This window comes from Bos javanicus, chromosome 8 (assembly GCF_032452875.1).
Source record: "Bos javanicus breed banteng chromosome 8, ARS-OSU_banteng_1.0, whole genome shotgun sequence".
Taxonomy (NCBI): Eukaryota; Metazoa; Chordata; class Mammalia; order Artiodactyla; family Bovidae; genus Bos; species Bos javanicus.
In genome coordinates, this window is record NC_083875.1 from 29,897,697 (window position 1) to 29,922,379 (window position 24,683).

The following is a 24,683-nucleotide window of genomic DNA, read 5'->3' on the forward strand; positions in this document are numbered from 1 at the left end:
TTCAGCATCAGTCCTTCCAATGAATATTCAGGGTTGATTTCCTTTAGGATTGACTAGTTGATCTCCTTGCTGTCCAAGGCACTCTGAAGAGTCTTCTCCAGCAGCGTAGTTGGAAAGCATCAATTCTTCCATGCTCAGCCTTTTTTGTGGTCCAACTCTCACATCTGTACATGACTTAGAAAAAGTTTTGCTGGCTCTTTCCTTTTCCTGAGAAGTATAGTCCACTTACTCAATGTCTCTCAATGTCAGAGTTCACAAATAGGTGCTTCTTTTTGATTTACCCAAACAGACTATCAGAAAAGTGATCTAGAGACCAATATTATGGTTTGTTACATAACTTTAACATCTTTGAAAGGCTCATTTGCCATAGATACATTATGGGTGAGATGAAGCCATCTTCTCTTCAAGCCTGTGCCTTGTTCCAGGTACTAAACAACAAGTAGACATACATATAACTCTCGTTTAATGTGATGGCCATATAAGGGAGTGTTAACACATTTTTTTTTTTCTTCAAAGACCTAGTAGGACTCTGGTACAAATTCTTTCAGATAGACATTTTTGTTATGTTAATAAATTAACAGAAATACTGTATTCAAAAATATTTTATTTGAATGATACTTTTGCTTGTAATGTTCACTCGGTTACTAGGTAGTGATCAGCACTGTTCTAGAATGAATAAAGAGAAACTCAGAATAGGAGCTAAAATTTCAGTGGCCCTGTGCTTACCTCCATACATTGGTTATCAAGATGACCAAAGAACAATTGTTGTTATTGTAGTTTTAGTCGCTTAGTTGTGTCCAACTCTTTTGCAACCCCATGGACTGTAGCCTGCCATGCTGCTCTTGTCCATGGGATTGTCCACGCAAGAACACTGGAGTGGGTTGCCTTTTCCTTCTCTAGGAGATCTTCCTGGCTAGGGATTGAACCTGCATCTCCTGCATTGTAGGTGAATTCTCTACTGCTGAGTCACCAGGGAAGCCTGATAACAATTGTATCACCATTATTTTATTTGCTTATTTATTTTTGTGATTATGAAAATAATATATAGTCATTACAGAAAGCTTAGAAAATTATGATAAAATTTTGAAAAATCACCTTATTTACCTCAGAAAGATAATCACTGTTAACATTTCAGTATTACAATGTTTTCTTTTCCTTTTTCTAATTGTAATTTTTAACATAGTTGCAATCATGTTGTATGTGCAGTTCCTTTTTTCATTTAGATTCTCATCTAAAAATGTTTATTAAAATATTATTAAATGTTACAAAGTTATTGTAACCATGTTTTAATCATTGAATAATATTTTATGATATAAAATTATTACTAATTTGCTATTCTCCAATCATTAAATATGAGGCCATTCAAAAATTATTTAATAAATACCAGTCCAGTTAACTGTTTTCAGTATAAATTATATCTTTAGACTGTATCTCATTTCAAGGTAAAGAATTCTTCGACCCATTTTGTAGCTGTTTTTTTTGTGGCTTAACACTCAGCCAACTTTTCCAGCTCTTTCTATGAATGTTTCACATGTTTTTCTTATATTGAAATTACAGTTACTGAATGTACTCTGTTTGGGTTTTTGGTTAAGCTGTTTTCGTTTCGTAGAATTATTTTTCCATTTCTCTTCCCCACTCCCTCTTCCTACACATCTTCTCTCCCATCTCCCAGTTCTCTGCCTTATTTGCCTTATAAACCATTCATTATTTAATGCTCAGTACAAAGTGAGCAAGGCCATCTGGAAAGATTTCTCTGACTTTCCCTGCCATGAACATTCTGCCCCCCATGCCATCATCAGCCTATGCGCTCATCCTTCTTCACCCTCAGCACCTAATGCATAATAAGCAGGCTGAGATAGATGAATGTTCCATTTAATAGGTTAAAAATGGCTTTGAGTAGCAATTTCATATGGTTCCACTTAATATATACACACATCTGTGATAATCTAACCAGACTGCATTTCTTTCCCTCCCATTAGACTGTGTCCCCTCCTGACATGTAGTAGGTCTTTGAACATTTGGTATTTTTTTGAACTGTCTCGACATTTTCACCGTGTCTGTCTTTCCCTCCGCTGGAGCACACAGAACACTAATTTTCATACAACAAGCATTAAATAAGTATTTATCAAGTGAGTATTACATAAAAAAGCTTTATGCCAATTAATTTTTTTATAAATATGAATAGATGAGTGGTGTCTTTCCCCCACTTTTCCTAAAGTAGAAGGCTGATTGTTTGATTTTAATGTCTCAACTTTATTCTTTTTTAAAAAATAAGCCCAGTCTTCTCATTCTTTAATCCTTTGGTTACTCAGTAATATCATTTTGAATATTTCCTTGTCTGCCATTTTTTTTATTGGAATAATTGGTTTATAATGTTTGTTAATCTCTGCTGTACAGTGAAGTGAATCATTCCCTCCCTCTTGAGCTTCCCTCCCACTACAGCCCCCGATCCCACCTCTTTAGCTCATTGCAGAGCACCAAGCTGGGCTCTCTATGCTATACAGAAGCTTCCGACTAGCTATCTGTTTTCACATGTAGTGTATGAATGTCAATGCTGCTTTCTCAATAGGCCCCACCTTCTCTTTCCCCTTCTGTGTCCACAAGTCTGTTCTGTACATCTGCATTTCTATTCCTGCCCTGCAAATACTTTCATAAGTACCACTTTTCTAGATTCCCTATATATGCATTGGTGGTGTTGTTCAATTGCCCAGTCGTGTCTGACTCTTTGCATCTCCATGGACTGCAGCACGCCAGGCCTCCCTGTCCCTCACCATCTCCTGAAGTTTGCCCAAGTTCATGTCCATTGCATCGGTGATGTCATCCAGCCATCTTATCCTCTGACTCCCTCTTCTTCTGCCCTCAGTCTTTCCCAGCATCAGGGACTTTTCCAATGAGTCAGCTGTTCATGTCAGGTGACCAAAATATTGGCGCTTCAGCAAAAGTCCTTTCAATGAGTATTCAGGGATGATGTCCCTTAAGATTGACTGGTTTGATCTCCTTGCTGTCCAAGGGACAGTTAAGAGTCTTCTTCAGCACCACAGTTTGAAGGCAATAATTCTTTGATGATCTGCCTTCTTTACAGTCCTGCTCTCACAACTGCGCATCACCACTGGGGAAGATCATAGTCTTGACTATATGGATCTTTGTTGGCAGAGTAATGTCTGCTTTTCAACACACTGTCTAGGTTTGTCATAGCTTTCCTGCCAAGAAGCGATTGTCTTCTTATTTCATGGCTGCAGTCACCATCTCCAGTGATTTTAGAGCCCAAGAAGATGAAATCTGGCACTACTTCCACCTTTCCCTCCTTTTCTTTGCCATGAAGTAATGGGGCCAGATGCCATGATCTTAATTTTTTTAATATTTAGTTTTAAGTAGGCTCATCACTCTCCCTCTTTACCCTCATCAAAAGGCTCTTTACTTCCTCTTTGCTTTCTGCCATTAGAGTGGTATCAGTTGTATATCTGAGGTTATTGATGTTTCTCCTATCTGTCTTGATTCCAGCATATAACTCATCCAGCCTGGAATTTCTTATGATGTGCTCAGCATATAGTTAAACAGAGTGACAGCAGACAGCCCTGTTGTACTGCTTTCTCAATCCCAAACCACTCAGTTGTTCATTCAGGGTTCTAACTGTTGCTTCTTGACATGCATACAGGTTTCTCAGGAGACGGGTAAGATGGTCTGGTATTCCCATCTCTTTAAGAGCTTTCCACAGTTTGTTATGATCCACACAGTCAAAGGCTTTGGCGTAGTCAATGAAACAGAAGTAGATGTTTTTCTGGAATTCCCTTGCTTTCTCTATGATCCAGTGAATGTTGACAATTTGATCTCTGGTTCCTCTTCCTTTTCTAAACCCAGCTTGGATGTCTGGAAGTTCTTGGTTCATGTAGTGCTGAAGCCTGGCATGTGACATTTTAAGCATGACCTTACTAACATGGAAATACATGCATTAATATTTGTTTTTTTTCTTTCTGATTTACTATACTCTGTATGACAGACTCTAGGTTCATCTACATCTCTACAGATGACCCAGTTTTGTTCCTTTTTATGTTCTGTGTCATTTTTTTAAACAGGTGCAATAATTCCAAGTACAGTGCTCTATAGATTTGACCAATGTGTCTTGTGAAAAGCGAAGTTGTTCCTGATCTCGTGTGCCCTAGTCTCATGGAAACTTCAAACATAATTGCTTCCCTCTTGACACTTTTAGAGAAATGTATGAAAATTATCAAAAGCATGTCTACATAACTTTTCTGCCTCCCTGGATAGTAAGCATTCTTACTTCTGTGCTGTTCATTAGTAATCCAAGAATAGATTGTCCTATTTACTGATAAAGTATCTAGTCCTCATATTTTCTTCCTTCTTCCTCTCACAACTTAAGTTGGGACCATTTTGAATCCCATAGATGGAAGCTCTCAAGAGTAAAAAGAAGATGAAAATTAGGGTCTCTTCTTACCCAGGCGCTGTTGCTATTTTGCTAACATCTTGACTATATGTAATGAAGAAAATGCTGAAGCAAGTGACAAAGATGTGGGTTATCTTTGTATTTCACCTATTCAGCTTCTTCTGCAGTGAGTGGTTGTTCAATTAAGGTGGTTAATGCAAATGTGAAGACAATGACCGGAGGGACAGGGTGCCTTCTGTTTTCCCTGTGGTTGGTCCTAACACTAATAATATGGGAGAAGAGTGAAGCCATCCTGAGTCCAGCTTTGTGTCTCCCTTGTTCATTTGTGAACTGTCAGACCCTTGTTAGCCCTGTTTTGCCCCTCCATATGGTGATAGATGGCTGGCAGGGTTTTCACCAGAGGCAACAGATGGGCAAGCATTTCTGCATTATTTTCATGACTCTATTTAATTTCAGAGTAATAAAATTGAGTTTCACATTTTAACCACGTAAGTTCCTTTCCTTGCCATTCTATGCATGTATAGGAAGTCTAAGGCGATTTCATCTTGGTATTCTGCATTTTTTATAAGTCATCTTTCAGCTGTAGTTGTGTCTTCCAGGTGGTGAGATTGGCCTGATGCCTTGTTTCGACACCATTACATTGGTGGTTTCGGACAGAGAAGCTGGTCCTTTTGTGAATGGCTGCTGTTACAATGGACCTCATCCATCTGTTCCTCTTCATGAGTCCTTTCCAATGTATGATCTCAACATCACAGTGTATCCAGTGGATAACCAACCGCCTTCAGTTGCCATAGGTGGCCATATTTTTTTCTCTTACATTTCTATTATCTCACCTAGTCATACCCATGGTCCAGTGAAATAATGCCCTTTATTATAGTCAAAATAGAAAACCACCATACAAAATTGTCTCTAATAATTGTCTCAAAACAAACTTGTGGAAACCTCAGATCTGTGAAAGATTATAGGGAAAAAGAAAGAACTTGTTTAAAAATTTAGATAAATCCATATGGAGAGAGAATGCAAGTGTGTGTGTGTGTGTGTGTGTTTTAAAGTGAAGACAACATTGTAATCCTCAGATACTCTGTTTTTATTTCACATGGGAAAGTATCACTTACCTGGTAGAGACAGTAATTTATTTTATCCATAATAATTTCTATTGGAATAGAATGAGGATACCAGTGGGACTATTTATATATATACGTAACCTTATTTGCTTTTTAGGAAGTCATCTCTTCGTAGGCACAATGTACATGTTCTGACTCTCAGAAAAGAAATGCAAGCATATGTATGAATGTTATTGTAATTTGCAAACTGTCTCCCAAGCAGTGTTCTGGAAAGGAAGCATTATCCCCACAGAATAATTAAGCACTACAGCATAAAAAAAAATGCTCGTTATGAGCAATTCATAATAGTTCTCAGGCAATTAACGCTCTGACAAACAGAGGTAACAACTGATCTTGAAGAGTATATAAACCACATTCAGTGGCTTATCATTAAAACATTTTGGCAATTCTTATTTTCATTTGTCACTTCTATAGAGACACAGGGGAAATCAGAGTTCCTTGAGAATGACTAAAGGGCTGTACTGGAGCATTTAGTATTTCTTCTATCTTTCTGTAATAGTCTGGCTTTCTTAGACAAGAAAAAAATATAATTCCATAAGTCAAATTAAATTCCACCGATTACCTCTGAATATTTTCACCATAAGGAGAATTATACTAAAGGAAATGAACATCTCCCATGGAAGTACATTTGTGTATAGGAGGCATCTCTGAATTGGAGTTTCAATCACTCCCTTTTGTCCTCACTATTCTGATTAGAGGATTTCACAGTAAGTCATAATTGTGTTATTGTTTGTATGCAGGTACCACATTCGTTGTAGATGAGGGCTTCTCAGCAGCCCTTACTGTTAACCATCTGTCTGCCACTGATCCTGACACTGCAGCAGATGACTTGGAATTTGTTTTGGTTTCTCCTCCCCAGTTTGGCTACCTTGAAAACACACTCCCTTCTGCAGGTTTTGAAAAGAGCAATATGGGCATCAGCATAGGTAAGTCATGGTTTTATGTCCAGCAATAATCAGCCTTTGTTTGAGACTCTCATTGATTAGGTTGTGTTTAATAACTGGGTTAGGACTTAAAAAATGTTCAAAGTACTACACTTGAGGAATTATTATTATGATACTTTCAAATACTGTTGTTTTTCATTCTAATTTTTCATTTAAAATTTACCATGTATGGGAGTTTCAGTTCAGTTCAGTTACTCAGTCATGTCTGACTCTGTACTACCCCATGAATTGCAGCACACCAGGCCTCCTTGTCCATCACCAACTCCTGGAGTTCACTCAAACTCATGTCCATCAAGTCGGTGATGCCATCCAGCCATCTCATCCTCTGTCGTCCCCTTTTCCTCCTGCCCCCAATCCCTCCCAGCATCAGAGTCTTTTCCAATAAGTCAACTCTTCGCGTGAGGTGGCCAAAGTATTGGAGTTTCAGCTTTAGCATCAGTTCTTCCAAAGAACACCTAGGAGTTTACTTCAAAATAAATGGAAATTACACTTGTGGAAAATTTAAAGATAAATATTGAAGAAATACTGTTTTAAAAGGCCCCCATAGAGAAAATGACAGCAAACAAAGCAATGGACAAAGAATTAATATCAAAAATATACAAGCAACTCCTGCAGCTCAATTCCAGAAAAATAAAAAACCCAATCAAAAAGTGGGCCAAACAACTAAACAGACATTTCTCCAAACAAGACATACAGATGACTAACAAACACATGAAAAGTGGCTCAACGTCACTCATTATCAGAGAAATGCAAATCAAAACCACAATGAGGTACCTTTTCACGCCAGTCAGAATAGCTGCTATCCAAAAGTCTACAAGCAATAAATGCTGGAGAGGGTGTGGAGAAAAGGGAACCCTCTTACACTGTTGGTGGGAATGCAAACTAGTACAGCCACTATGGAGAACAGTGTGGAGATTCCTTAAAAAACTGGAAATAGAACTGCCATATGACCCAGCAATCCCACTGCTGGGCATACACACTGAGGAAACCAGAATTGAAAGAGACACGTGTACCCCAATGTTCATCGCAGCACTGTTTATAATAGCCAAGACATGGAAGCAACCTAGATGCCCATCAGCAGATGAATGGATAAGAAAGCCGTGGTACATATACAGAATGGAGTATTACTCAGCCATTAAAAAGAAGACATTTGAATCAGTTCTAATGAGGTGGATGAAACTGGAGCCTATTATACAGAGTGAAGTAAGCCAGAAAGAAAAACACCAATGCAGTATACTAACGCATATATATGGAATTTAGAAAGATGGTAACAATAACCCTGTGTACGAGACAGCAAAAGAGACACTGATGTATAGAACAGTCTTATGGGCATATCCATTTTCAATACAAGAGAAACTGGGTTTACAATTAGTTGTGTTAGTAGAATGAATAGGAAAAATAAGACACCACTCAATGCTGCCTACAAGAAACTCACTTCAGCTTCAAGGACAGACACAGGCTTAAAATGAAGGGATGGTAAAAGATATTCCTTGCAAATGGAAACCGAAAGAGAGCAAGGGTAGATATACATAAACTAGACAAAATAGTCTCTTAAGTCAAAAGTATAACAGGACACAAAGAAGGTCATTATATAATGATAAAGTGTTAATTCATTGAGAGGATATAATGGTGGTAAATGTATATGCATACAATATTGAAACACTTAAATATATTAAGCAAATACTAATAGAACTGAAGAGGGTAATACTCAACAATACAATAATAGTAGGGACTTCAGTGTCCCATTTTCAACAGTGGATGAATCATTTGGATGGAAAATCAGTAAGAAAACATTAGACTTGAACTATATATTAAACCAAATGAACCCAACAGACATACATATATTCCATTCAACAAAAATAGAATGCACATTCTTCTCAAATGCATAGGAAACAGTCTCTGGGATAGACCATATGATGAGTCACTAAGGAAGTCTTAACAATTTAAAAAGATCGAAATTGTACCAAGTATCTTTTTTTTTTTTTTTAACCACAATGCCATGAAGTTAAAGTCAATAACTAGAGATAACTAAAAAATTGCCAAATATGTGAAAATTAACACATTCTTGAATAACCAATGGATCAAAGATTAAGTATAAGAAAGAAATTTTAAAATCTTAAATAAAAATAGAAACACAACATAGCAAGGTATATGGAATGCAGCAAAAGCAGTGCCAAGAGGAAAGTTTTATAATGATAAGTGCTGCATTAAAAAAGTAAATAACCTGTAACTAGAAAAGCAAGAACAAATTAGGCCAATATTTAGCAGAAGGAAGGATATAATAAAGACCAGAGCAGAAACAAATAAAGAACAGATAAACAATGGGGAATGTTAATGAAACTGAGTTGATAATTTTTAAAAGATAAAGGAAAGTGGCAAACTTTTAGCTAGACCTAACAGTGAAAGTTTGAAAAATTTCCCTCTAAGAACAGGAACAAGACAAAAGTTCCCACCTGCATCACTCCTATTCAATATAGTACTGAAACATCATAGCCAGAGAAGGAAATAAAGGGTATCCAAACCAGAAAGGAAGAAGTAAAGTGTTTCTATTTGCTGATAATGGGATATTATATATAGAAATTCCCAATGACTTCACCAAAAACCATTAGAACTAATGAACAGATTCAGTAGTTTCAGGGTACAAAATCAACACAAAATACAACACAAAACTCAGTTGTATTCCTATACATGGACAATAAACTTTCTGAAGAAGAAGCAGAGAAAGCAATCTCATTTATAATAGCATAAAAAACAGTAAAATATATAGGAGTAATTTTAACCAAGGTAGTGAAAAATTTATATACCAAGTATAAGACATAGAATTGATGTCTTGATGAAAGAAATTGAAGAGGACACAAACAAATGGAAAGACATCCATGTTCATGGGTTGAAAGTGTTAATATAGTTAAAATGTCCTTATTGCCCAAGGCTATCTGTAGATTCAGTGCAATACCTATCAAAATTCCAATGACTCTTTTTTTTTTTTAACAGAAATAGAACAGATTATCATAACGTTTGTATGGAACCACAAAAGACCTCAGATAGCCAAAGAAATCTTGAGAAAAAAGAGCAAAGTTGGAAGCATCCTACCTGCTAATTTCAAACTATTATTGCAAAGCTATCATAATCAAAGCAGAAAAAAAATAACAAGCACATAGATCAACATAACCAAGTAGTGAGCCCAGAAATAAAGCCATACATACATGGTCAACTAATTTTTAATGAGGGAACCAAGAAAATACAATGGGCAAAGCATTCTTTAAGAAGTGATTTTGGGGAAAATGGACAGACACATTCAAAAGAATGAAACTGGATCATTATCTTACAACACAAAAATTAATAACTCAAAATGGATTAAGGTCTTGCATATGAGACATGAAACCATAAAGCTCCTAGAAGAAAGCATAGGCAGTAAGTTCCCTAACGTGGGTCTGGTGACGATTTTTTTAATTTGACACCAAAAGCAAAGGTGAAAAAGCAAAATATCAATAAGTGGGACTACATTAAAATACTTCTGCAGAGGAAGAGAAACAATCAATAAAATGAAAAGAGTATCTTTAGAATGGGAGAAAGTATCTACAAACCACATATCTGTTAGGAGATAAAATCTAAAATATATAAGTTACTCATACAACTCAAAACAAAAAGCTAAACAAACTGATTAAAAAATGAGCAGAGGACTTGAATAGACCTTTTTTTCAGAGAAGACATACATGCTTGTATCAAATCAACATGTCTTACACCTTAAACTCACACAGTGATATGTGAATTATGTCTCAATGGAGTTGGAAGAAAGATTAATGTATTAAAGATTAATTGCATTAATTGCAGTTTCTCCTGTGGGGAGACTTAGGGTGGGGGCCTTAGTTAGCTCAGTTGGTAAAGAATCCGCCTGCAGTGCAGGAGACCAGGATTCAGTCCCCGGGTAAAAAAGATCTCCCGGAGGAGGTCATGGCAACCCACTCCAGTATTCTTGCCTGGAAAATCCCATGGACAGAGGAGCCTGGCAGACTACAGCCCATGGGGTTGCAAGAGTCAGACATGACTTAGCGACTAAACCACCACCTGTGACTTAATACACAACACAGAACGTTTTTATCTTTTGATTTAAGTCAATATCAGAATACCGTAATAGCAGGTCAGTTAATTTCACTCATTCCTTCCAGTTGCTTGCTATGCAGTCAAGTAGGCTGACAATAGACTACCATCCTGGTGGCTCAGATGGTAAAGAATCTGCCTGCCATGCAGGAGACTGGGGTTCGATCCCTAGATGGGGGAGATCCCCTGGAGAAAAATGACAACCCACTCCAGTATTCTTGCCTGAAGAATTCCACGGACAGAGGAGCCTGGTGGGCTACAGCCCATGGGGTTGCAAAGAGCTGGAGACAACTTAGCGATTAACAGGCAGACGATTGATGAACTCTTGATTTGCCTTTATATGAAAGAGATAGTTCCTTTCTTGTTCAAATATGACAAGAACTGCTCAGTCTGGAGCACTGATTTTAATCAAGGGAAGGTCTAAAGTCCCTACGTCCTAGTTAGCAGTTACAGCCCTTCTGTTCTCCATGCAAATTTTAATTCTTCCTTGTAATTGATGGATATGTTTTTATGTTGATGGGTATAGTCATTATAGAAGTCCCTGATGACCGATCCTTAGGTCAACTGCTGTGATCTCTTATTTGCTCTGCTGAGAAATAGGCTATTGGGTTAAGGATTAAGGACCAGTAGAATGGGAAAATATGTTTTTCTTATTTACCTGCTCCATTTTGGTGTGCTCTAGCTTCGTTTCAGTGGAAAGACATGAAGGCTTTACATATTAACTATGTGCAGTCCAGGCATCTGGGGATGGAACCAACGGCTGACAAGTTTGTGTTGTATGTCACTGATGGGAAGCGACGCTCCATGGAGATACCATTTTACATTATAATCAACGCTACAAATGATGAAGCTCCTGATTTTATAGTGCAGAATATTACTGTAAGAAAGAAATTTGAATTTTTAGTCTCTCTTTATCATTTTCTAATTTTTATTTTCACCTAATCTATTTACATTGATCTTTGTGCACTTAACACATCAAGTTAATGAGTGAAGAGGGCAGTAACCTATGTTATGTAACGCAATCACTTGATAAATATTTTTCTAATAGTAATGATGATGGTCATGATAATAATAATGGCTAACAGATAGTAATTGCATAGTTTAAATTATAGTTGTCTGTATATAGAAAGCAGTACTTGAGTAGGTCCTGTTCCAAACCCTTTACATGTGTTCATACTGAATCCTCATAATAGGCTTTTAAAGTGATGGCATTATTATTGCCATGTTATAACTGCAATAAATGAGACTAAAAAGGTTAAGTTAGTGTCCCCAGATCACAGAGCTTGGTAGTAAGTAAAAAGTAGGGGATTTGCACCCTGGTGCTCTGATTCCATAGCATGCTACCTTAACCAGTGCTACAATAGCAAGGACTCTTAATTCACAAACTACAGGCACCTTTTTTATACAGCTGTTTATAAAGATATATGACAGGAAAAAAATACAATTTCAACCATTATTTTTGTGCAGTTAAAAAATGTCATTATATTGTATATTTGTTAGTTTTATTTAAAAATTTAGACGTAGCTAAAATAGCCTAGCATATCACTGCTGAGACAACTGTTGTCTTAAAAAAATAATATATGTGGTTAAACAAGTTAGAATGTTGTGAAACTTACACAGTGAACTATGAAATTCTCCCTCTTTAACAGTCCCTATGCATGGTCACTCCCCATCAGTTGAGTTTTCAGTAATTTCCACCGAAGTAATTTGTGTCCATGCCAATGATATGTATGTATGTATGCATATGACTTTTCTGTATGTTTTCACCTACAAATCAGAGATCATTAATATAACCTCAGTTCAGTTCAGTTGCTCAGTCGTGTCTGACTCTTTGCAACCCCATGAATTGCAGCACACCAGGCCCTCCCTGTCCATTACCAACTCCTGGAGTTTACTCAAACTCACGTCCATCGAGTCATGATGCCATCAAGCCATCTCATCCTCTGTCGTCCCCTTCTCCTCCCGCCCCCAATCCCTCCCAGCATCAGAGTCTTTTCCAATGAGTCAACTCTTTAAATGAGGTGGCCAAAGTACTGGAGTTTCAGCTTTAGCATCACTCCTTCCAAAGAACACCCAGCACTGATCTCCTTTAGAATGGACTGGTTGGATCTCCTTGCAGTCCAAGGGACTCTCAAGAGTCTTCTCCAACACCACAGTTCAAAAGCATCAATTCCTCGGCGCTCAGCCTTCTTCACAGTCCAACTCTCACATCCATACATGACCACAGGAAGAACCATAGCCTTGACTAGATGAAACTTTGTTGGCAAAGTAATGTCTCTGCTTTTGAATATGCTGTCTAGGTTGGTCATAACTTTCCTTCCAAGGAGTAAGCGTCTTTTAATTTCATGGATACCCTACTTTCTACTTAAAAAAACCTTTGATTACTATATTTTCATATTTTCATATAAGCATATCATTCTTTTTAAACAATCCAAATTTTTATACAATTACTTAATCCAGATTTACTCATAACATTCTGATTAAATGAATGAGTACTGGTTTTGGAATATGAGGGACTTGGTGTTGCTGTTTAGTAGTCATAGGGTTCTGGGTAAGTTATTTCTCTCTGTGTTTTTGTTTCCTCATCTGCAAAATGTGTATCAGATCTTCCTTTAGGGTGGCCATGACTATCATGATGATCAGGCACATTTTGCTGTTGTTCAGTTGCTAAGTCATGTCTTACTCTTTGCAACCCCATGGACTGTAGCACCCCAGGCTCCTCTGTCCTCCACTGTCTCCTACTGCTGCTAAGTCACTTCAGTCATGTCCGACTCTGTGCAACCCCATAGACGGCAGCCCACCAGGCTCCCCCGTCCCTGGGATTCTCCAGGCAAGAACACTGGAGTGGGTTGCCATTTCCTTCCCCAATGCATGAAAGTGAAAAGTGAAAGTGAAGTCACTCAGTTGTGTCCGACTCTAGCAACCCCATGGACTGCAGCCCACCAGGCTCCTCCGTCCATGGGATTTTCCAGGCAAGAGTACTGGAGTGGGGTGCCATCACCTTCTCCTGGAGTTTGCTTAAATTCATGTCCATTGAGTTGGTGAAGCTATCTAACCATCTCCTTAGAAAATTCTTATTAAATAGGTGTCATTCATGTTAGTCTTGTTACATCTGTCATCTTTTTCCAGACATTGATCAAAGTTGCTTTGAAACCATTATTTTGTCTTATTTTTCACTAAAAATCATCAACTTCTAAATGCAAAAATCTTTATTTGATTTTAATTTTCTGCCAAGTCTTAATGGTATATAAGACTTAAAAGGATGAGACTTAAAAGCCAGCTCCTGCCATTCCTCTTCTGTTGGCACATGGATTTCTCCAGAGAGCACTTCAGTAATTATGAGAGAGAGAAGAAATTACAAATGACTCCTTCTATACCTACCTCTATTGTCTTGTATCTATCTCGGGTTGGAGTTTCTGAAATAATTAGGCCACTGGGAATTTGTCTCCTGCTCTTCTCTGAAAGTAATCATGCCTTTTTTCTCTCCTGTGAATTGCTTACAGAGGCTGTTGAAGAGTAACAAATATGGAGCCCCATGTGTTATTGGCAGAGCTGGCTTTAAGCTTCAAGTGATTTTTTAAAATAGTCATATGTATTTTGCTTTCTTGTGGAAAAGTGTATTTATTTTATAGCTAGCTGGGCTTCCATCACGTTGTGCTGCAACTTGTAGCACAAAAAATTGAGATTTTAAAGTTATTATAATCTATTTCAAAGCTGTCTACTAGTGAGTTACTGTGTTTTATGTCTGTTTATCTAAACCTTTTTATTTATAATCTCAATACATTATTGAATGTGCAAAGAAGAATCTCACATCTTTTGGATAAAATTTCCAAGTCATCTTGTGAATGAATTTACCATTTTGTAAATGGGAAAGGCTGCTGTACCACGAGTCCAGGAGTCCCGAGCTTTATAAAGAAAGATGATTAGAACATCTTTTTTAGGTTTCTTTATTAAAGTTTTTGGAGAAAAATGCAAGTTACTATCAAAGATGATTCCCTACTTCTATCACCGTGCATTAAATTATTATGCCATCTCAGTTTTTAAAATGTAGGCCAGATAAAAGGGAACCAGCATAATTTTAGCCTAAATGTCAGATATTATGATTCTTGTTATGTACATCCAAGTAGTTGTAGGAAGGCTCTTTTCAAAGTCCTTAAGAGAGGCTGAAGAGAGAGTATTTTCACAAGTCTAAAGCCCGTGTCTTCTTCAAACGTAAAATGTCCACTTAGCCACAAAGGCATTCTTGGATTCCTCCACCCTTTCCTACTTCTTGTTTATCTGTATTTAGTAGTGCTATATATTTTTTCCTTGTCTTATAATTGATGATGAACAGGCCATCATGTCTCATTTGGACTTTCATTCTTTAGAATATTCATATTCTTACAGTGATTCTGTACGTGCCCAATAAGCACATGCTAAACTTATATACTAATATTATTTAGATCTTGCTGTATTTCACAGTAGGAAGCAGAAATACTTTTTTGTTCCCTTGCTATGAGAAAAAGAAGATGAAGATGACTAAGTACCATGTTAATGGTATAAATGTTTCTAAATAACTAGATCCTACAGGAAATAAAAAGCATTCAGTTCTCTTTATGCTTAAAGGATTCTGAAACTTGAAGTGGGAAGGGGGGTTGTTCAGGCAAATTAGTGGTGTGAGGACAGAGAAGAGATCAGGGACCCAGCATTAAAATACATACTGTTGTGTATCCAGGAGCATCCTCTCAACTGTGGTTGACTGTAATCGAGATATAGCAGTGTTTGCTGCAATGACAAAAATTAAAAACACCTAACATCCTCCAGTGTGTATAGCAGATATTTATGCCATTTGTAAAGCAGAAAAAAAGAACTGTGAGAGCAACAAGGTTCAGAGGTTAAAATGGCAGGTGAGGACAGCCAGGGTCTACACCCAGTTTTACAACTGAACTCTTTGACTTCAAGAAAGCAAGCACCCTTTTGGTTGCTTTAGTCCTTAATCTTTGAATTATGAATCATACATATGAGATTATATATAATATATATATGTTTATATATATATATCCTTAGTCCTTCATGGAAATGGATAAAGTACTTTGAAATCTTCAGAAAAACACTTGAGAAAGATGAGTAGATTTCTTATTGTCTTCTAAGGTCATGTTAAACTAGCAATTTCTTTTTAGGACTCATTACAGACAAACCTCATGGAAAATTTGTGACGATCTCTTAACATTATTATAGGATATTTTAAAAATATTTTTTGAGCTTTTTGCCAAAAGAAAGACAGGTCTCATTTCACATGCCGCTGACTTCTCTTGTCTTTGTTTAGGTGTGTGAGGGTCAGATGAGAGAGCTGGATTCTTCCATCATCAGTGCTACTGACCGGGACATTCCCAAGAACCCCTTGCTGTTCAGTATCACTCACAAACCGCGTCATGGCCTCCTCATCAACAGGGCATTTAGCAGAAACTTTTTTCAATATAAGCAATTAGCCAACCCTGGCCAGAAGCATGAACTTGTCTACAACTTTTCCATGGAACTTCTCAAGAATGGTATATCGTGTTTCATTTCAATTTGTTTGTTGTTGTTGATTTAATAATTTAACCCAGAAAAGATAGTAATAAATCACAGAAAGAGGAATTGAAGAAATGGCCTTCGCCTGTATTCATTTATCCCTCAAGGGTTTTCTCTGGGCTCTGGATTAATAGAGAACCTGAAGTCGCAGCTAGACAGAGTGGGTAATTGAAAAAGACATAATATCCTTTCTTTCACCTTAAGAGCATCAGTAAAAATAATATTTGTGAATTTTGGTATTTTACCCCAAGGTTTTAATCACATAATAAAAAATTCCTTTTTAAAACAATTGAGATTATGGAACTAAATTTGAAGAGATTTGTCTGTCAAAATCTCCACATTTGAAACAAATATAGAACAACCTATAATAACTCATTATTCTCTGATGTGATAATGTGCTCTTTAAGGAAATGACGCATTGAAATAGCAGCCTAAAGGATTTTTTCATTACTCTTTTTGAAAAATTGATCTTATCCCATTTGCTCATGTGCTCAGATGTATCCAACTCTTTGTGACCCTATGAGGTGTAGCCTGCCAGACTCCTCCGTCCATGTGATTTTTCAGGCAAGAATACTGGAGTGTATTGCTGTTTCCTTCTCCAGGGGATCTTCCTGACCCAGGGATCAAACCTAAAACTCTGTCAAACTGTTTTCCAAAAGTAGCTGCATCATTTTACTTTTCTACCAGCTACATATGAAAGTTCCATTTTTTCCATGTGAATGTTATATAGGCTTTAAAAATAGTTTTTTATTTAAGTTTTGATTCACCTAAAATTTATTTGATTGTTGGCTTGAGGTAGGGATCTAAATACAAATTCCCCTAAGTAATGAACTAACTTTTTGTTTCATTTAAATACCCTGTCACCATTGTTCTCTTCAGTGTATTGAATAATATATTTTTTCTCAATGACTTTAAGTAAGACCTTTATCAAATACTAACTTATTTAAATAGGAACTTTTAATGAACTAGGAGGGTACTCTTACTTTATAAAATAGTTTGATTTTACCTTATTGTGCTGATTAATGAGCTCATGATAATAGCAATGCCTTGGAAATTAAAACAAATTATTGCGACAGATTTTGAAATGGTTTAATCATAAGAAAGATTTACTTTCTCTTTTTTCCCTTTGTCCAGGAATGAGGTTGATGTATGTGCATGATGATTCAGAGAGTCTTGCTGATGACTTTACAATCCAGGTGTCAGATGGGAAACATAAGATACTTAAAACCATTTTTGTAGAGGTCACCCCAGTTAATGATGAGAAACCAATGCTGAGCAAGTAAGTTACCTGAAAAGAGTCCATTTGAGATTCTATAGGAAGTTCTAAGGTCTGGAATACTAGATGCAAGTGTAATGTGTTTCCTCCAGAGAGAAGTCTTTAACAACTCCTGCCTGTTGCAACTTTCCCATGGACTTAAGCACCTAGAACCTTCCGTGCAAATGTTAGTTAACATAGCTCCTCCTTAAAATTTCTCAAATTAGCCTTTAATTATTTGGTTTTCCTCTAAAAGTTCTATTTAGTTGTCAGTAATTCAAAATGACTATACATACAATACAGAATGAACAGTGTACTAAATATTTAAGCACATGCACGTGTACACGTACATACAAACCAGAGAGTAATTAATAAATAAATTCAACTAAAGTGTGATCATACAACTGAAGACAGTCCTTACTGTGGGTTTGGTTAAGCTTTGAGCTAAGAGTGGCTGAGGGAAATATATTGCCGTGATTTTTTTCACCTTCATATTTCATTGTCCTCCAGTCCTCTTCTGTGTTCCATAGGGATCAATACCCTGTTGCCACCTGAGGTCAAGATGATCACCTTTTAAAAATTCTGTACTGATATTATTCATTGCAAACTTTCTCAGGAGCTGATCAGTTTGATCATAGCTACAGAATCTTCATCTGTTATATTTCTTTAGTTCCAGCCATTTCTCTTATCATTGGCAACTGTAGAGAACTGTCCAAGGTCAAAACTTTAGGAAGCTCAACTTTCTAAGGTCCTGGATCAAGGGAGTTGTGTGCGTCTTGGTACCTCTTTGACCATGTCAATGGTGTAGCATGATGGGCATTGAGTAGATAGTCTAAGTTTTTATTAGGAAGTGAACAACTTCTTGATAGTGTGTAAACTCAAAGTCTCCTCACTTTACGGAAAAGAAACAAATCCTTTCCCTATCTTGCTGTTTCCTTATGGCCACTGAGGTCCTTGGAAAGCATTATGGGAAATGCTGGAGATAATTTTTTGAGAGTTTCATCTCAGACATCAGATTGACTAAGAGTATTCAATAAGAAATTTTTGTGTGTATGTCCTTAGGATTTGTGTATTTATAAAAATTAAAAATTTTTTCAAATCGTGTTGATTTCTGGGCTTATAACTCATCTTCCTTTTGAAACGTTTTCCTTTTTTAAGGAATAATTATTTGTTTAAATTTATTTTCATTGGATTATAGTTCCTTTACACTGTTGTGTTCCCTGGTGGCCCAGATGGTAAAGAATCTGCCTACAGGAGACCCAGGTTTGCTTCCTGGGTTGAGAAGATCCCCTGGAGAAGAGAATGACTACCCACTCCAATATTCTTAACTGGAGAATACCATGGACAAACGAGCCTGGCAGTCTGTAGTCCATGGGGTCACAAAGCGTCAAATATGACTGAGTGACTAAAACTACTTTCTACTGTACAGCAAAATGAATCAGTGATACACATACTATTTCCGTATTTTCTAGCTGGAATTTTGGATTAGTATAATCTTGATTTATAAAATTGAATATTTGAAAGATATTTTGGTAGTAAAGAGCCTCCTTTCTGATGACCTCACTTTATCTAAGAAAGAGGGAGAGAGATGAAAAATGATGTTTATTAAATGCTTTCTATACAACCGTGTGCTGGATTTGTTCACATATATTTATTTAAATCCCCACCAAAATTGTGTCAAGTAGCTATTGTTTTCTTCACTAAGATAACTGAGCCCAGAAAAGTAAATGACTTAAGGCACTCATTCAGTCTTATCTGATTTGCTATTTCTTGCTAGATTCTTGCCGTTAAACCTCCTGGCATAGCTTCATCTACAGAATCACCAAAGTTCCTTCAGCCCTGCTTTGAAGTTTCTCCTTTTTTCCCTTCTGTTCTTTTCCCTTCCATATGTGTCCTTGAGCATATCGCCTCTTGCCTTCTCTCAGAACATGCGCCATTATTTTTTCTCAACTGCATCTTCCATCTCTTCCCTTTTCATTCCTTCTGCTAACAAGACATGAGGATATAGTTAATAGTGAAGGGAGAAAATTCTGGAGCCAAACTGTCTCGATTCAGCCACTTACGGGTAGTGTGATCTTGGGGGAAAAAGAATGTGAAAGTTCTGGTCCTTCAGTCGTGTTCAACTCTATGGACTGTAGCCCGCCAGGATCCTCTGTTCATGGAATTCTCCAGGCAAGAATACTGGAGAGGGTAACCATTCTCCTCTCCAGGGGATCTTCCTGACCCAGTGATCAAGCTCAGGTCTCCCATACTACAGGCAGATTCTTTACCATTTAAGCCACCAGGGAAGCCCTGATTTGATATTGAATGTATTATTTAACCTCTTGCTACCTCTTTGTCAACCTCTTTGTAAATGAGGGTAATAACAGTATCCTTTTCATGTGGTTGTTGAAGGGGTTCAATGAATTAAAATATGTAAAAGTATTTGTAAGGCTGGTTAGTACCTAGTAAGTTCTCATAAATGTCAGTTATTATCATTATTGCTAGCAGGTATCTTCATTTTAGACTGCATTGATGACCCAGTCCCTCATTCATTTCAGTGCCAAACTGTTTGAAGAAATAGCTTGTGCTTGCTTCTTCCATTTCTGCCCACTGTCTCCAAATCTAATGGCTTTCCCACCAAATCTAATGGCTTTTCTCATCTGGCTGGACCTTGTTAGTGCATTTGACACCATTTCTTTGGTATTCTTTTTAGATGCTATAGTCGGTGGTTTTGACTTGTGGGGTTGAACCCCCTTAGCCTACATTTGATTCTAGTGATGGAATATGCCCTACACCTGTCCATACCCTCCTGAAGTACCTGTTGCTGCTGCTGCTAAGTCGCTTCAGTCGTGTCCGACTGTGCGCCCCCATAGACGGCAGCCCACCAGGCTCCCCCGTCCCTGGGATTCTCCAGGCAAGAACACTGGAGTGGGTTGCCATTTCCTTCTCCAGTGCATGAAAGTGAGAAGTGAAAGTGAAGTCGCTCAGTCGTGTCCGACTCTTAGCAACCCCATGGACTGCAGCCCACCAGGCTCCCTCCATCCATGGGGTTCTCCAGGCAAGAGTACTGGAGTGGGGTGCCATTGCCTTCTCCGAAAGTACCTGTAGTGCTCTGCTTTTCAGCCTCTGGGCAGCAGTGGCTCGTTCAGCCCCTGTCCTGGCACAGGGGAAAACACTCTGAGGACATTCTCCACCTATGAGAGGTAGTAGATAATGTAAGGGTCCCAGCCTCCCATCCTTCAGAGGTAAAATTTGTGGCATTTTCGACGTGGCTCTTCAACAGATCCCCAGTAGGACTGAGTCCCATAGCAATCTTAACTGCTGTGTTGTTGCCCTTTCCTCCTCCCCTCCCTCTCACTTGTTCTGAGGTCACTTCCCAAATAAATTACCTACACTGAGCCTTTGTCCCTTTCAGGGTAACACACTGTGACACACTTTCTTCTCTCTTGAACACTCATTTTCTTGCCATTTCTTTCTACCAGACTCTTTATCATCTTCATTGTATTGGGTTCCTGTTTCAGTTCATCTATTTCTATTAAAAACACCACTGGGAATTCCCTGGTGGTCCAACGGTTAGGACTCCATGCACTCACTGCCAGAGGCTGGAATTCAATACCTGGTCAGGGAACTAAGACCCACAAGACGTGAGGTCAAAAATAAATAAATAAATAAAATCACCACTAATCTCCATGAGTCCCAAACCACCATTCTAATCTCCTAGAATGATGTTGATCTTGGAGAGACAGCAATGAGTGTTCCTGAAGAAAGATCTTAGTCTCTTGCCCCAGAATTGAACCTGGGTAGCCTGGATGAAAATGAGGAATCCTCCCCACTAGACAAGGGTCTAGAGGCTAGAAGCAAAGTGACTCTGGCTCTTATCCTCAGTGAAAAATGCATTTCTCAAGGAGGCCAAAACTGTAAAAACAGGTACGAAGTTTATTATCAGAGACACAGTATAGCATGTGGGAGAGCACATAGAGAATCGTTTTGTGTGTTTAAGAGTGAAGCAAGGCAGAAATACACACCTGTAGAGAAAGAGTGTGTGTCCACCCTAATGAGGAGGAGTGCAGTAAGGGGGTGATTTTAAATCACTAATATAGGACAGTACTTCCAGATCTTTGTTTACCTTTGGCTAATTATCTTGTTTCTTTTCCCATATGTGACCTGTTCAAGGATTCTCCCCAATATGTGTGCGCACCTTTTTACTAAGATGGATTCACTGCAGATGCTTGTGGGTACATGTTCACACAGTTGGTGCCCCCTGCCTTTTGACCACCAAGGAGTCTTCCTGCATTTGTGCAGAGAAGTTTTCCTTGACCTCAGGATTGGTCCTCTTGTCTCTTTACTTCAGCAGCGCTCAGCTTCTGCCACTAGCTTTGTCCTTGGAGTGTCTGGGTGAGAACAAAGCTGCAATTTTACTCCAGTTGACAAACAGCAGCTGTTCAGCCCAGGGGCCTATCTATCTCCTAACTCAATGGTATTATAGTCTCTTATAAAGAGGAAAGCAAAAGTTGCCTCCTACTACCAGGGAAGATGTCAGTTCCGAGGAGGCAAGAGAAACCTAGTAAGGTTAGAACTATGGTGTTTGGGCTTTGACTTCTCAGCAGAGGACTGGAAAGCTGTTGAGAATGGTCAGTTTGCTACAAAAATGTCCTTGGTCTTAATCCCAAGGAAACTTCCCAGTTTTTCTCAGAAACAAAGTGTCACAGTTAGTTCTTGTGTGATGACCAAAACCAAGAACAAAAAACAACAGGTGGAAAGAAATCCCTTCTTTACTTTGGTGAGACCAGGGAAAATGGCAATATTGGCTGTGAAGGTGGTCACCCTTTACAGGACACATGAAACCACAGTAGCGGTTTCTATGGTAGAAGTAACAGCTGCTCCCTGCCCCGGCCTTCTCTTCAAGATGCCAGGAGTTGACCAGGCAGCTGTGGCACTTGGAAAAGATGAATTGCTGTGAAAACACTGCTAGTTACTCAGAAGATTGTCAAGGAGAAAGAGTAATGTAGAGGGCTACAGATTGCCGAAATATCACCAAATTCATAATGGTCTATCGTAAAGGGTACTAGAATACCTGTGAGTAAGTCATTTCAGCTTTTTAAGTTTCTATCTATAAAATTAGAAGGAGAATACCTAGCCCACTAACTTCATGGAGCTGTTGTTATATTCATATCAAATAAAATTTTGGAAAAATAACAGTTTATAAAATAAGTTTTAATATAAAATTATAAAGTTCTATACATGTAAAGAGGAGTAGGTAATTACCTCATGCCATATTCATCAATCCTGGCTAAATATTTTCAGGACTTTCACAGGTAAGGTGAAATGAGAGCTTGTTTCACAAGACTGACTCACCATTTTTAGTACTTTGGAGACTGAAAATCATTCCCTAATTTTTGAAGGTTGAACACTGTAATAGTCATTATGAGTGTCCCCTGTTAAAGCAATGTCTGCTGTTTCGGTATCAACCCAGATATCTTCTTTTTTACAGGAAGGCTGAAATTACAATAAATATGGGCGAAACTCGTATTATTTCTAGTGCTGTTCTCTCAGCCATAGATGAAGACTCACCCAGGGAGAAGATTTACTATATATTTGAAAGAATTCCCCAAAATGGGCAACTTCAACTTAAGGTTGGTCGCCTTTTTTTATTTTTCAGATTGACTGTTAACAGGTTTAAATTTTTTCAATGCACAGATTTGCATAACTTAATTTATTCTGTTATAATCATATTTTGCCCAAAAGTAGAAATTTTAATTTTCCTATTTTGGAATGAACTCACACTATTCTAAATTTACTTACTCATTTCAGGGTAAATTCTACCAAAATCAAGGTTTTTCACTGCTCATTTCTCCTTAGGATTGTACCTAAATTGGAGGATAGGAACTTACTGGGGAAAGCAAGTTGTCTAGTTTCTGATGAGAATCAGGCATACTTTGAGATATCTTTATTTCCATCAGATTTTTATTTTAAAAAATAGGCTTTATTTTTTAGAGCAGTTGTGAATATCAACAAACTGATTCTAAAGCTTATCTGCAGAGGCAAAATACCCAGGATAGCTGACACAATATAGAAAAATGAAATTGAAGGACTGACACTTCCTGATTTCAAGACTGACTTTATAACTACAGTAATCCAGACAGCGTATGTTTGGTACAGGAATAAACAAATAGATCAATGGAACAGAATGAAAGTAAAAGTGAAGTCGCTCAGTTATGTCCGACTGTTCTGACCCTATGAACTACATGTAGCCTGCCAGGCCCCTCCATCCAATGGAATTCTCCAGGCAAGAATACTGGAGTGGGTTGTCATTTCCTTCTCCAGGGGATCTTTGCGACCCAGGGATTGAACTCGGTCTGCCACACTGCAGGCAGACTCTTTACCATCTGAGCCACCAAGGCATCAGAAATCTCTATTTCTGAGAGTTCAGAAATAGACCCACACAAGTATGGCAAACCAATTTTGACCAAGCAGTGGAGAAAAGATAGTCTTTTAACAAATGGTGCTCACCAGACTAGTTCAGACTTTGTATGTGATGCCCAAGGATCAACTCAATACAAATTACAGATCTGTCACTTGAGAAGGTCACTCAAGTAACTCATCAAAATGTCTATGTGATTATTTGAATGCTTAATTTTTAATAAAATGTAGACACAGCCTGAGAATAGCAGCAAGGATTTATTCTGTGGGTAACAGCTTGATTGTCTTAGATTGTGGGCACCATAGAGAATCGAAGTGAAGAGAAATCACTGATTTAAACTGAGGTGCAGCTGTGGCCTTATTTCATTTCAGAGAGTAATGAAGCAGAAATGCAGTAAGAGCTCACACATTTGGGTGGCATGGGAGCGAAAGTGTTTTTGGTTATGTAAAAATCCAGATGGGTCCAGGTTCCCAATATGGCACCATAGAGTGCTCTCCCAGCTCCCTAGGGGTTCTCCAAGTCTCTCCAAGACCAGGGACCCGGCCTCCTGGACTTTCTCGTGCATCTTTGTTTTCTTGTTGACTTTCTTGCGTTTTACCCCCCTTGAGTCCAACTCTTATTTTCTTCCTCTTTGGGGGCTTGCAGATGGATTTTGTCAAGTCAAAGCTCACAGTTGGGAATGCAAGTAGGGAATTAGATGGAGATGAGGGAAAGCAAAAGGTATCTTCTTCTGTATTTACTTTCTGGGAAAAGACCATAAAGAAAAAAGTTACATAGATTACAGGCTGTCTGGTTTAAAACCTGAAAGAGTGTCTGCTTTAAAAATTAAATTTTCAAATAAACCTTATAATACAGACAAACAATGAACCTAATTATTAGAATATAATTAACTTTCACCCAGTGAGAA

General features: G+C 38.0%; 1 protein-coding gene across 3 annotated transcripts in view; it reads left to right on the forward strand.

Annotated features, from left to right (window-relative positions):
- Window positions 1–24,683, forward strand: part of FREM1 (FRAS1 related extracellular matrix 1) — a 177,789-nt gene that overhangs the window by 95,725 nt on the left and 57,381 nt on the right. For all 3 annotated transcript variants that reach the window (XM_061425261.1, XM_061425260.1, XM_061425258.1), the window contains exons 17-22: window positions 5,002–5,196; window positions 6,267–6,452; window positions 11,251–11,447; window positions 15,874–16,096; window positions 17,253–17,397; window positions 22,847–22,988. In XM_061425261.1, the coding sequence (XP_061281245.1) occupies window positions 5,002–5,196; window positions 6,267–6,452; window positions 11,251–11,447; window positions 15,874–16,096; window positions 17,253–17,397; window positions 22,847–22,988 (1,088 nt within the window). The remainder of the gene's footprint in view (window positions 1–5,001; window positions 5,197–6,266; window positions 6,453–11,250; window positions 11,448–15,873; window positions 16,097–17,252; window positions 17,398–22,846; window positions 22,989–24,683) is intronic.